This window comes from Sarcophilus harrisii, chromosome 1 (assembly GCF_902635505.1).
Source record: "Sarcophilus harrisii chromosome 1, mSarHar1.11, whole genome shotgun sequence".
Taxonomy (NCBI): Eukaryota; Metazoa; Chordata; class Mammalia; order Dasyuromorphia; family Dasyuridae; genus Sarcophilus; species Sarcophilus harrisii.
Genome location: NC_045426.1, coordinates 572,043,104 through 572,057,453, shown reverse-complemented (window position 1 = coordinate 572,057,453; position 14,350 = coordinate 572,043,104). Strand labels below are relative to the sequence as shown.

Genomic DNA, 14,350 nt, shown 5'->3' with positions numbered 1-14,350 from the left:
TTAACTCACTTAATACCCACTGTGTGAAGTCACAATGTATCACAACAGCCTGCTAGAAGCGCAGAGAGGAAAGTTGAGAAGACCTGCAGAAAAGCTTTGAGTCAAAATCTAACTTCACTGTTAGGGAGAGCTTTCATTAACTACAGATGCATTTCAGTAGACTTGTGGTCCCTGTTGGCAAGTCAGGTTTGAACAAAAGATAATCTGTACTTTAAAGCTAGAATGTTTTGGAAATAAATGAAAAATACCCTGGAGTAATACAGTACACAATCCTGCCTTTCTAGTATGTGATATAAATCTATTGTAGTAAACTGGTTTGTGTGTATTTTTGCAGAGCCCAATTTGATGCAGTTGGCTACTTGTTTTCAAATATGGAAAATGTGAAAAATGGTTAACAAAAAAAGACTAGTCAGTTAAAAACAAACATCTGCTTTTTTAAAAAAAAATCTAAAAATTCTTGATGCAAAGAATTCTTGAATTGACAGAATTATTTATAATGAAGGAATAGCATTTAATAGGTTAGCCCAAGAATCTCTCTCTGTTTTTAAGTTATTCCCTGACTAGTTGCTGCATCTGTAAAGAATTTTCTAAATGGTAATGTGACAAGAGTTTATTTTGTATTGGGCAGAATATTCAAAATGGCCTTAATTTGTCCTGTTTTTTTTGCAAATCTATAAATTCGTGATGTCATTGAGTCCCCCTTTTTAACATAAGGTCTGAAAGTAGGGATTGTTCCCCCCCCCCTGTTTTTTTTTTAAACCATGTCTTCACTTTTCTTAAGGAAAAGAGTTATTTCTAAGTGAGAAACTATATAAAAACACAACATTCAGGATGCCTTCAGGTAGGACTGCCAAATGGATTGTTGCCTGCCTCAGTGTATTAAATAATAAAGGTGGGGGGAGGTAACCTATGCAATGCAGCTGGTTGCTTGAGAAAATGCTGAACTAGTCTCAGATGCTCAGGCATTCTCTTAGCCCCTTCTACAATCAGATTTCTAGGTGAGAATCTCCAGGGATCCAGGTTTTGTTGACGTGGATCAATTTAAAGTGGCAATTACTGTAGTCAGATAACAGCTTAAAAAGCCTTTTTACACATAGAAAAGATACAGAATCACACAGCATATGGAAGTTCAATTTTCTGAGCTATGGTTTAGGGACTTTCAACGTGCTGATATTAAGACCCAGTTTTAAAACCGGATATCATCAAGTTTTATTAAAACATTGTGCATTTTGACATATGGTTTTTCTATTTTAAAAATGAGTCTGTGCATATTAATGAAAGCTTGGGTTTCCAACTGTGAAAATTTTTTTCCTTTTTTTTTTTTTTCAGGTAGACATAGTATCTTAAACTAAAACAAAAATCAAAAAAAAAAAAAAAAAAACATGAGCCACTAACATTGAACTTGAAAAAATACCCTGTTTAAAAATAAAAATACAGAAATTCAGGGATGGCAGGTTCTATAAAGCCCCCTATGGCATGGATTTAATTGATTATCACACTCACCCCTGCTATAAAGCTTTCTGTCATAAGAATGTTTCAGCTTGGCTCTTAACTGTACTGAAATCCATTACACAGAACCTCATTACAAGTGACATCTAACTAAGATGAACAAAAAGATTGGCCTCATAAATAGGGTGCAGTATACTATTAGTGACAGAACAGAGTAATCATTATGAATTGTAGTCTTTTTACAAGTTGCATCTGACAATGATGGATTTTTGTGGGTTTCATAGATGAAGTAGCTCTTATTGGGTGCAGCCTTTAGGTGCTGTTGAAGTTTTTATTCACTGACATTGTTTATCAGAGATGATTTATTTTTTGTTTATGTGGGAGATGCGTCTATGTACCTGTGTGTGTGTGTGTGTGTGTGTGTGTGTGTGTGTATTTTTGAAACAGCTTGGGCTCTGTTGTGCTTTTGGGAAGAGGTATTAGATGAGTGTGTGTGTGTGTGTGTGTGTGTGTGTGTGTGTGTGTGTGTAGATAAGTCTTTGCCCATGTTCCCAAATGGGTTTTATCAGTTCTTTGTGGCATCTAGCAGAAGAAATTCATTGAATCTGACAAGGGCTAAAAGCATACATAGTATGTATTGTAGGCAAGATATGCTGAGTACCACCAAGGGATAGCAAGAGTTAAAGGTATAAAGAAAGGGCTTATGTCTGTCATATTAAAGGAACATACAGACTTTTCAGAAGATCCTGTATTGTATCTTTTCTGTGTTTATAGTAAAGTGAATAGACATTGGGAAAGTAAAGTCAAAGGGACTCTGCATATGCTTGTCATTCATTGTGTTGCCAAAAAAAATATTTTCCTGTAATAAAACACAAATACACGATCCTCTGAAGATTTGCAAGTGTTAAATTGAAGATGAGTTTTAAAAGAAAGCAGTATTTTCCTCATGCCTGGCATTTTTGTGTATTTAGAGAAGGCATGCTAGTCAGGCAGGCTATGTTTCTCCTATGAGGCATGGATGTTTTACAAAGGACTAAAGAGGGACTGCTGAGAGGAAAATAGCTAGCTTTAGATAAAGCACCATAACAAAGACTTGTAGTTTTATATATCATGGTGTCCATTAAAGCTTAATAGGGAAGAGTCCATTGAATCTAGCTCAGCATACGTTATTCATGGGAAGGATAAACATTTAAGGGTGTGCAAAAAAAAAAAAAAAATCAGAAATCGGGAAGTTGTGGTTGTTTAGCTGCTTTTGAAAAGGCTTTACAGGGAAGATTTTGTTTTCATCTCCCATGGATCCTTATGCAAGGTAAAGGAGAGTAAGCTGCAAATGTTTGGAACATATCAATGCAGGAATCCCAGGGGGTTAAAAGCACTCTAGTAAAATAAAAGTGGTCTGCTTCTTCTAAGTGTGCTCTATTTTACACATACTACTGCGAAATTGACAAAGAGAATAATTCTGATACTTTGCTCAATGTGAGAAATTGGCATAATATTTTTAAAAAAAATCTTTTAAAATAGGCTTTTATACTTGTTTTGAATTTCCAACAGAATAAACAAGCCAATGTGTGTGTGTATGTATGTATGTGTGTATACTTTTAATTAAAAAAAAATCAAGTCCTAAATTATAACAGTTAAAATAAAATATTGAAGGAATAGTATTTTACTTTTGGGAGTGAAAGGAAGCAGAGGTCCTAGTAAGTGGCCTTCTTGCTTCTATTCATTTGGCAAAATAAGGGTTAACTTTTTGGAGGAAAAATGAATTATTCAGTGTTTAGCTTATCATTCTGTAGTTTACTTTCTGTTCTGTGCTACTCTGGAACTTGCCAGTGAGAGGTAGAGTAAGAGGAGTCAGCTGAGGGGAGGTAGGGGTTGTGATAATTTGCACACACATCCCTGTCATTGTTCTGCCTGAAGAGACAGGGCTGGGTTCAAGGCCACATGTGCTCCTGTCATCATTCACATTTCTGCTCCAAGTGCAATACGGAGTGTCAGCTCTCCATCTGTCTTTGCCTGGCAAACGCACGCGCCCAGCATCCTGCCTCCAGCTACGTTGCCACAGTCAGTTCTGATGGCCCTCCTCACTTCCCTGTGTTCATTCCAGAACAGGAGGCACTGAGCCCTAAATAGGCTTGCTTTTAGGAGAGAGCCATTTACATTGTGGTACACTTGATTTAAGGATGCCTGGTGAGTTAACATTATTCAGATCTTCTTTTTTATTTTTAAAGGAAGAAAAGCTTACTTTTAAAATTATCTATGGAAAATGAAATTCTGTACCATAAAATGTACAGTTTTTAGGGAACTTAATCCTAATGTGTGTATGTTTATGTGTATGTGTGTGTGTATAATAGATTGGGGTAGGGGGAGAAGTGGAATGGGAGAGAAGATGGGTTAAGAGAAGCTTAACTAAGATAGTGCTTCAGTCTGTGAAATTGCTTTCTGTGTATGTGTGTGTGTGTGTGTGTAAGAAACAGTGGAAATATACCCTGGCTTAATTTATGGGTGCAGTTTACTCTGGGGCTTAAGTGAAGAGGACGGTTTTGCTTTTGTTGACTGGCAGCTATACTTGATATCAGTGACCAGAACATCCCAATTGTATCAATAATTTCAGGTGTAGAGGAATCCTGGGAAGAGATCCTGGTTTATGCTCTAGCAGACTGGTAGAAGTACTGAATAAATGATTCTAGTCTTGCCCTAAGCTGCAGTCTTTTAAATGCCGTTAGGCAAATCAGTGAAATCAGTCAACAATAACAAAAAAAGCCAATCGTATGATCTTGTTGAATGAGGGAAACTGGTGGAACTAGAAATCTAGTGTTTATCAGTTTCCTAGGAAAAATGTTATCTTTGGAACCAAGACTGCTCTCCTAATTGTTGCCAGGGAAAGCAGTACTCCCTTTCTACTGGGCTGCCTGGGATGAGGTTTCGGTGAGAAGCCTGACCAGAGAATGGATTGTATATTCAGCTTTCAGAGGGACTGAATTGAGAGCCATGTGCCTGATGAAAGCAGCTCATCTCCAGATAAAACAGCCAGGGACCTGCAAGCGTTCTACAGCTGGCTGATTCTTGTGGATTATTTGGTCAGGACAAACAGAAAAAAACACTGCTCCTGGTTAGTCTATCCACCTTGCAAATGGTAGATAATATTTGAAAACATTAACTGCCATTTTTTTTTAACCTTAGTTGTATGTAGGTATCTTTAGATGTTTGAGAATGCTTTCCTCTTCCTGGATCTTTTGCTTCCTACTTTTGGCCATCATTGCTATATAAGTATAAGAGGGTTTTAGTTGTGATTGCATTTTCTTTTCTCTTAATCTCTCTCTCTCTCTCTCTCTCTCTCTCTCTCTCTCTCTCTCTCTCTCTCTCTCTCTGTGTGTTTCTTCAGAAGACTAGGAATTTATATGGTTGAAATATAGGGAAATTAATTTGCATAGATAATGACTGAGGTCTTTGAAAGGTCATTTTAACTCTTTAAGTTCTCAATTTGATTTTACATAGACTAGTTGGCTAATGATACATCTGTGGTTTGGAATCTAAAAAATTGCCTGTGTTTATAATAAATTGAAGCCAAAAGCTGTTTTATTTCATCAGTTTATACTAATGGCATCGTTTAATCTGATTTTTCTGTTATTACTTTAACCTTCTTGTTTATATTATAAATACTTAGCAAATATCTAGTTAATGAATAAATGAATGGAGAGTTTATTTATCAGGTGTTTGAAATCGATTGAAATATTATTTATGAATAAGTGATTAAAAGGAGATGCTTAGCACTTTATAAACCTGTGACACTAAAAAATTATCTTTATGGTGGTTAAATTTCTAAATATTTAAAGGCTATCAAACTTTTTCAAAGGTTATAGGGTATTGATGTGTCTATATATTAAATATCAAAATCTTATCAACTGAATAACTCTAAAAATAACATGTTTACACCATCCCCTTCTTAATGAAAAATAGTCCACTGCAAGTGTTAGAAAACCTTGCACTTGGATACAGAGAATACACTAACAGCTGTGAGTGAGAGCATGTGCCAACGTGGAGATACTTGAGCAGATCTGATACTTGGCTATTTTTGACACCCATCTGCACTTTAAAAACTATCCTATAGGGTCTCAGTCTGTTCACAGAATATTTTAGCCCTTTAATATATATATGTGTGTGTATGTGTTTTAGATGTGTGTGTATATATACACACAGTATATATATGCGTGTGTATACATAACGACTACATATAAAGTTTATGTGTATGTATGTGTGCACATGCATATATGTGTATATGTGCAATATTAGCCATCTGGGGCAGATTTTAAAATAAACACATTATGTGCAGAAGATTAAAAAGGATATGTTTTATGTAATCTGATATTATGTCATTGCTTTTTTGTTAGACTACATTATTTATATTTCAAAGAATCTTTAGTAGTTAAGGTGTCAGAACTGGTTCCTAGTTGTCTAAAACATGATGTAACAGAGATCAGATTGAGGATCTCTTTCATAGAAAGAGGGTTCCCTGGAAACAGATGTTGGCAACCTGAACTTGTTCAAAGAGTCGTCAATGTTACAATGTGACTGGCTCCTAAACCTTTAATGTTGGCAGGTCAGAAAGCCACAGTTAGGGTTTGCTAGTTAAGAGATCAGTTAGGAAATGTAGATGTCTCTTTTGGTAAGATCATATATGCACATAAAATAGACCTAGAGAAGACAAAGGTGGAAAACCAGAACCATGTGAATCTGATAAAGTGTGGAGTTAAATATTTTCCTAATGGTCATTTTGCTATATTTAGGAAATCAACATTTTTTTTAAACTTTTTTTTCTCGGTGATATTTATGCCTTAGTGCTCAAAAGAAAGAAAGTTTTACCCCTGAGAGTTTGGCTGTGTTCAGGTATAGTAGTTTATGCTAAACTTTATGAAATATTTATATATCTATCACTCTTTGTATAGTATTATCAAAGACCATATGTTGACCCACAAAATACTTCATGATAGCCCTTGGCAGTATTTAGGACTGTTTCCTTAAAAGGACAATAAGTGATCACAGTCACTGTAACCCTGAAATAATGCTGTTCTTTCAGAAGATGGCCTGCTATTAGGTCAGACCACCCCTTCTTTAGTCCTGTTCTCCAGATGTGCTTGAAACTTTTTTTTTTAAGTTCAAGTTTCAAAAAAAAAAAAAAAGCAGAGAGGGGAGGTTGTTTTCAAAATCTGGTTTTACTTAAGACATCTCCATCCTGGAGTGCATTTCATAAATTGCCCACATATTTTTCTTAGCAGAGAACTTAACTGGCTGTAATTTTTAACACATGGCCACATCATGTGATATTTTCAAAACACTTGCACACATAGCTTTAAGAAGGTCCCAGCAGAAACGATTCATCGTCTCACAGCCAGCCCATTTTTTTAACAGCATATCTGCATTTTCCATTTAGTAGAGCTATATATTATTAGCTTACATTTTTGGGTAGTAAAACAGTGCATTGCTGATTGTAAAACATGGACTTTATTATCTGCTGAAAATTGATTTGGCATTTATAGCCACTGTGTACTAGCCTGTTTTTCTGTTTTTAACATTAGTGCTTGCAAGTGATGATTTGTTTAATGAACAAAAAACAAAATTGGTGTGGGCAGGCAATTCTTGATGTCCTTGGTAACTGAACATTTGGATCATCTACCTGTGTTTGGTTTTTTGTTTGTTTGTTTTGGTTTTTAATAGATGTATCTAAGTGCTATTATATGATAACAACAAAATTCACAAATCTATTAGCGATTTCCTTTGTTGGTGTGCCATTATATCCAACTTACATTCTGCTCCCTAAAGTAAGCCTTCTGCCAGCTGTGAAAAGGAACTGGAGAAGCTATAAACACCCTAGACCAAATGTTGACTTTACCCCACTCTTTCCTTTATCACATGAGGCACCTTTGCTTTGTTTCAGGAAGTTAAAAGGAAAGAAAAGCTCACTTCTTACCTCCTCTTTCTCTTTCCTACTCTCAAACGGTTGTTTGAAGGCCTAAATTATGATGTATGCAAAGCAGTTTCCAAAACTAAGTACTATATGAAGATTAGCCAATATTATCTTGGTGATAATGTTATGGAGTTCCATGAAGAGTAACTGTAATACCTGGGATATATAATTATCCTGACAATGCCTAGGCTAAAAAACTGAGAACTTCATGAAATAACAGAAAATGTAATGAAATAAGGTGCTAAGGTATTAAGTAGTAAATGCTTTTTATGTTAGACTTAAAAAAAAAAACTAGCATGTTAGATATCATTGAATTTTGTAATGGTACGGTCTCCTTGGTGCTTCTGAGTTGGCTATAAAATTTTATTTTATATTTCCTTAAACTTACTGTCTTTTTGTTCTCATCTAGTTCTAGACATTCATTTTTGCTACTTTTATTATAGTTTTGATGTATAGGTGTAGCTGTAGTATAACTGAACATATATTATTTGGAAGCAATTTCTGTATGGATATTAGATTTTTCATTGCTAACAGAATTAGCCATTAGTTTAAATGACTCATAACTTCAGAACAATAGAATTTCACACCTGATGAAGAAACGGGTTTATCTGGCTAGCTTTTTGAAGCAGCTGTTTGCATTAATTAATATTAATGTAAATGTACTTTCTCAGAATGTCTAGCTTAATTATGTTTTTAAACCTATAAAATTCTAGTCAGAGGAAAGGGGGAATCCTTCTGAAGTCTCGGCAGATGTATGTAAACATCTCTGAATCCAGAATGTATTTTTAGTGATGTGTCTTGTGGAATTTCATTATTTTGGGGGCATGAGGTCATAGGAACCATTTGAAATGGATCTTGTTACCTAAAAGTTTGAATGTAAACTATTGGAATGTGCAATATGGGAATAGGTAAAGATGGAAACTATAATTATTAAAGCTATACTTTTTTTCAAAAAAAGATGAGAAAAATAATTGCCTTTACTAATTCGAATAATCTTGAATAAAATAAAAGAGGATGTATTTGTGAGAAATGATACTTATTACCTGATAATTGGATTTAAAAGTTGCAAGATATAATTTTTCCCCTAAATCACCTATTTCTTTGCTTCATTTAGTCCTTAAAGATTGTGTAATTTCAAATGCTTATATTTTAGAGTTTCCTGACTCAATGGTTTAACAACACACTTATACAAAATCCTTCTCATGTGAGGCAGCTTTTTTTAAAGTTCTATATTTTTGAGGGGATTAGACCACTATATGGTCTTTTGGGAGCAGGAAAATGAAGGTTTCCTTATTCTGCAATTATGTCATTGATGTTAGTATTAACCAAATGACGCTTGTGACTTGACACAATGCATGGCCATCTTTAACTATCTGGATCAGTATTTATTAAATGGAAAACTTTATAGGACTTTGAGGTAATAGAAAAATCTCAAGGCATCAAAATTGGAATCCATTGACTTAATAACCATATGAAACTGGAAAGGTCACAACTGTTTTTGAACGTTAAGTGCCTGATTTTGGAAAAGGGGAAAACTACTGCTTGCTAGTATATCTATATCTATGAGGAAACATTCTATGACAGATGACAGAAGATCTAGGTTTCAGTGAGGGCTCTGATACTTAGTAGCTGAGAATGAATAATTTAATTTTTATTTTTAAGAATTTAATATTACTTAGTTTTCTCACCTGTAAAATGTGGATGATGAAGCTGTTGTAGGGGACAATGTTTTATACACTTTAGAGCATTATATAAATTATTAGTTGTTAGGACTGGTTTACTTTGTTATTGTGAGCACAATCTCATGTAAATTAGAGCCATAATAAGTTAATTTACTCTTTTTGTATGTTTGGAATATGTCTCTCAGGTTAATAGAAGGAAATTAGCTTTTGTAGGAACTGAAGACATTTATTCATTTGGTTATATTCTTAGTGTATTGATGTTCTTCAGTTGTGTCTTTCTCTTTATGATTTCATTTGGAGTTTTCTTAACAAAACAGACACTGGCATAGTTTGCCATTTCCATCAGCTTATTGTATTGATGAAGAAATTCAGGCTCCCAAAATTTAGTGATTTGCTCAGATTCACACAAATTATAACTTGTAAGTGGCTGAGGCTAGATTTGAACTAAAAAAGAATCATATTGATTTTGGGCCCAGGAATATATTCCCTGAGTCATCTAACTGCCTTAGTGTGCTACATAACAGAAATTCATCTCGATTTCTGAAAGCCTGCATTTTTGATGTAATTACTAGTCCAGACTTATCTTTCCCACTCACCTGGGTTAATTCCTTTGTGACCATTGTTGTTTGTTTGTTTTTAAACTTTCTTTGGAAATAGCCATTATAACTAAAGAGTGGCAGCATGGTACACAGAAGACCTGGAGTGAAATCTTTTATCTTATATTTACTCTTTGCATAATGATGGGCCATTGATTTATTCCTCTTAGGTCTCAGCTTCCTCCTATAAAATGAGGATTGGATTATATGGCTTTTGACATTGTACCACTCTATTCTAAACTTAAAATTATCTATCTGAAACCATAAGCAACTAAAGGTTTTTTGAGGTACTTGATACAATTTTCTTTTCTTTACTTTTTCTCCTTGCCTTCATTTAATTGTATTCTCCAAACCTAGATATAGAGAAGAATGAAAAGAGATAGTTTATTATGAAAAATTCTGTTTTTGGACACTTTTTACTTTTTTACTCTTTATTTCTTTTCTTCAGAGACTATTTCATGCTCTTTACCAGGTTGAAAAAATTAAGGAGATATGAATATGTTCAGAATCAAATATGTTGTTGTCACTTTGATTTGGATAATGTTTTTGGACTGTTCCTGATCTTTTTAAAAAATATAACCTGTTTTTGATGTTAAAATATTGCCTACAGAAATGAGAGACTTCTTATAATTAACCACATTTTGATTAAGTGTTTGGTGGTTTAAGGCAAACATCATTTTAGATTTGAGTTTTTTTTTCAGATAGCTGAGGTTTTAAAGTATTCACACCATCAAGTTAAGTCTATCAGTGCCCTATCAGTACCCTGACAGGCCTAATTGAATCGGAGGAGATGCTCAAGTTGGATTGCCTTTGGGAAATTTAACAGGGCTTTCAGTGATCCTAAGCTATTCCTTCACACACAGTTCCCACCTTTTAAATGTCATCTCCTAATGGCAAGTTATGTAACTGCATGATCTCAGAAGAAGCAAGATTGTACATTATCCAAAGGTAATGGATAATGATTAGAAATAGGCCATATGAAATGATTGGAAATAGGCAGAAACATTTCCAGTGAAGACTGATGTGGGGAAAATGCATAAAAATATAATTGAGAACATTTATTTATGAATACAAAAGAAAAGTAAAAGTGTAGCAAGAGTGAAGGGTTAGAGATATTTAACCTTCATGTTGCACAGATGGCCTTTGGTACTTTTCAGAAGGATATTTATGAAAAGCTTGTAGAAGGATTACCTCAAGGATCCATATTTACTTTGTTCCTTTTACTTGAAGATTTCAAATTCTCTAAAACTTAGTACATGACCTTTGAAAGTTGCTCTGACCAAAAAGATCATTACTACTAATGGTGTCTTGGTAATGAGCTCCCCCAGACTTATGTAGGGGGCCAGTCTTTGGAGTCCATCACAAGGCCCTACCAAAAATCTTTATAGTCTTACAATAGCTATATAACCTGTGCTCTACTAACATAGCTTGGAAGAGAACTCAGATTCACTTATAATGAGTTATCAGAATGAGACTTTGCTGGGGTATGGAAGGATATGGATAAAGACTGCACCACTGTGATGGGATGACATTCTCATTATTGCTTCAGGGAGTAATTAGGTTATTGAGATTGAGCTATGTTGAAATAACGAATTAGCCATTTGGTTGAGAAACTTCTAAAATGTTGCATCCTTCATAGATTTATTAAAGTACATCAAACATCAGTTAGCCTTTTTCTTATTTACCTCTAGTCATGATTATAGACATTGTTTGAAACAAAAGAGATATTTATAAATAGAATGAGATAATATTTAAGTTAATTAGCATAGTGTCTGACACAAGATAGATGCTATATACTTTTTCTCTTTTCTTCCTTTCACTTATTTTCTTGTTTGCTGTCAAACAGGAATGTCTCATGACCTTTTTGAAGTACATGGGAGGTGTATTTATACTAAATGGCCCAGGACTACTATGATTTTTATGTTCTATATCTTAGCTTTGGTAATTTTCCCACTCCCCTTTGCTATTGGTCACTAATCATCTCTTCATATTAATGTGATTGTCTGATGCAATCCTCTCTTTTTAAATTATTAAATTTAAAATCTTCTGTTTGGCATCCAACATTCAGGGATTGTATGGTCCCTATTTTGATGACTAATAACTTTTTTTGGAGGGGAGCTTCCTGGGTCTAGATTATGTTTTAGGTACTTGAAAGTCATCCAGGGGAGTTCTGAATAGGTGAGGTATTAGTGTATTCTTTCTAGAGAGCCTTTTATTATTACTCTGAATTTCACAGGGGAAGATTCTTGTAAAACCAGGAAGTTTTGGGGACTTAATAATTTATATATTCTTTGTTTAATTACTAATTTTGGGGTGTTATATAACTTGACATTTCAAAACCTTTTTTGGTGTAAAATTTTATTTTTATTTTGTGTAAAATGGGCATAATAGCTACTACTTCATTGGATTGCTGAGATCAAAAGAGATTATCTATATAAAGTGCTTTATTGATCCTAAAATCCTATATAAATGTTACTTATTTTTATCATTGTAATATTCAAACGAGAATTTCAAGACTTCTTATTAGTGAACTGATCCACAACATTAAAAACATCATTTGTCTTAACTAATGGTTCAACATATGGATAGTGCTAACTGGTGAAAGCACCTGCCTTTTCTTAGTATTAATTGTTAGGCTAGAATTAGCACAAGCTTCAGAGATCCATACTTTGTTGTACCTCAACTTCCGAGGCTGTATTGAGAACACATTCATCTGTGAACAAGAAAATCCTGCATCAATTCTCCCTCCAGTTTGGGCTTGGCTTTAGTGTTGGATTTATAAATACTTAAGGAAGGAAGAAGCAAGTAACCAATGCCATTTACTCACTTTCCCCCCAATATTTAGGACTTGTTTAAAAGCAATTTTCCTCAGTCTTTAAAAAATTAATCATTTTATTTGGAAGTCAAGAGAAAGAGCAAATCTGTTACCTAGAGATAAAACCTATATGCTATCCAATGGCTGTTTATGTAGAAACCTAAGTACTTTTTCATGGTTACATGTTTATCTTGATATTATTCTTTTAAAAACCTAGTTGTAAAACTGACTGTCCTGAAAATAGTCAAATAAAAATGGTACCTAGAAGGAAACCATTAAATTTTGATTTAAACCTTCTATATTCTTCTCAATGGATGGATGTTTCTTACTTTGCATCTCTTTCACTGAGAAAAAAGATTGAATAGATTTTTCCCTCCTAGTACCCACTTCTTTATAATAAGTAAGCAGCACCATTTTCTTGCTAATTATTTTAGACAGGCTGATTTTGAAAACTCTTGAGAAAAGATTTCTAGTACAATTTCATCCAATGCATGATATATAGGATCACAGATTTAGGGTTGACAGGTATTTATTTATTTTTTTTAATTTAACAATCATCATAAGAAAAGAGCAGTTCCATATACAAAGTAGAGCACAAAAAAGAATTATATGTGAAACTAAATTTATTTCATACCTCTTGTTTTTTCAAAAGAAGCATGTAATGAATTAAATATATTATTCAAAATTATCCTACTTGTTTCCTTTGGGATTTCCTTTTCTTCTGTAAATTTAGGAGGAAAATAGTTTCTATTGCTTCACTGTTACTACCACCTTGAACTTCAAATCTTCCCCGCCCCCATTAAAAATGGTCCAAAAATTTAAAAAAGAACAATGTTACAAATAAGCATAGACATACAAAACAAATCCACTCAGTAATATCTGAAAATATATTTTTTTCTTTTTGCATGTTGAATTCTTCACCTCTTTCTTAGGAAGAGGGTAACATTTCATTATAGGGGCTCTGGAGACATTGTTGATTATTGTTTTGATCAGGTTTAAATCTTCCAAGCTTGTTTCTTAAAATTATTAAATGAACCTCTCTCTTCTCCTCTCCCACTATCTCACAGTTTAGCTCAGCCATTCTCCAATTCATGGGTAATTTTTAAATTTCCCTTTTATTCCCCCTTTAAATCCTCTTCATAATTAACCACAAAATTGAAATTTTGTTTTGCTTTGCTTGTATCTATAGGCAACCCTTAGTTGCCCTCCTTAGTATCTCCAGTTTCTGTTTCTTTGTTGAGTTTGTTAATTTTTACTCTGTATATATGTATACTCAACTCTTTTTTCTGATTTAGATAAAATAAGGTTCATCTGATACCTATTCCTCAACAATGCCTTTATCCTTTGTATTCTGGATAAAGGCTTTTGCTGTACATTTTCTTTGTTCTCTTAAAACCTTCAGAACAGAACTCAGTCTCCTCCTGGTCCTTTTCATCTTATTTTACTCTCATTATCAGTTGAAAACTTTAAGCTACACTTTGTTTCTTCTTCTATGTCAAGTGAGCACTTCAACACCATATTGGACTTTCTAGTTGGTTGTTTCCAATTATCTCTCTCCCTCTCATTTTCCCTATCTATTCCTTCTCTCTCTCTCTCTCTCTCTCTCTCTCTCTCTCTCTCTCTCTCTCTCTCTCTCCTTCCTTCCCTTATCTCGGTGGTAGAAATTGCTAGCTCTTATGTGGTCCTGATCTGTGGTTCTTTCTTTTCCCCAGATATTTTTCCCCCTCATAGACTTGATTTCACTTTTAATTTCTTTTAAGTATTCATATAGGCTTGGTAGACAGTTTTGATTTTCTTTGGATCTATAATAATTCTTTGCAGTGTTAAATGTTATTTGTTTACGCAT

General features: G+C 34.0%; 1 protein-coding gene across 8 annotated transcripts in view; it reads left to right on the top strand.

Moving 5' to 3' along the window:
- RUNX1T1 (RUNX1 partner transcriptional co-repressor 1) overlaps positions 1 to 14,350 on the top strand; it is a 172,122-nt gene that overhangs the window by 46,099 nt on the left and 111,673 nt on the right. Inside the window, exon 1 of one of the 8 annotated variants that reach the window (XM_031946977.1) lies at positions 3,085 to 3,636. The exons of the other annotated variants lie outside the window; for them this stretch is intronic. Within the exon in view, the coding sequence (XP_031802837.1) occupies positions 3,630 to 3,636 (7 nt within the window). The 5' untranslated portion in view covers positions 3,085 to 3,629. Of the gene's footprint in view, positions 1 to 3,084; positions 3,637 to 14,350 lie in introns of those variants that run through there. 8 annotated transcript variants of the gene reach the window in all.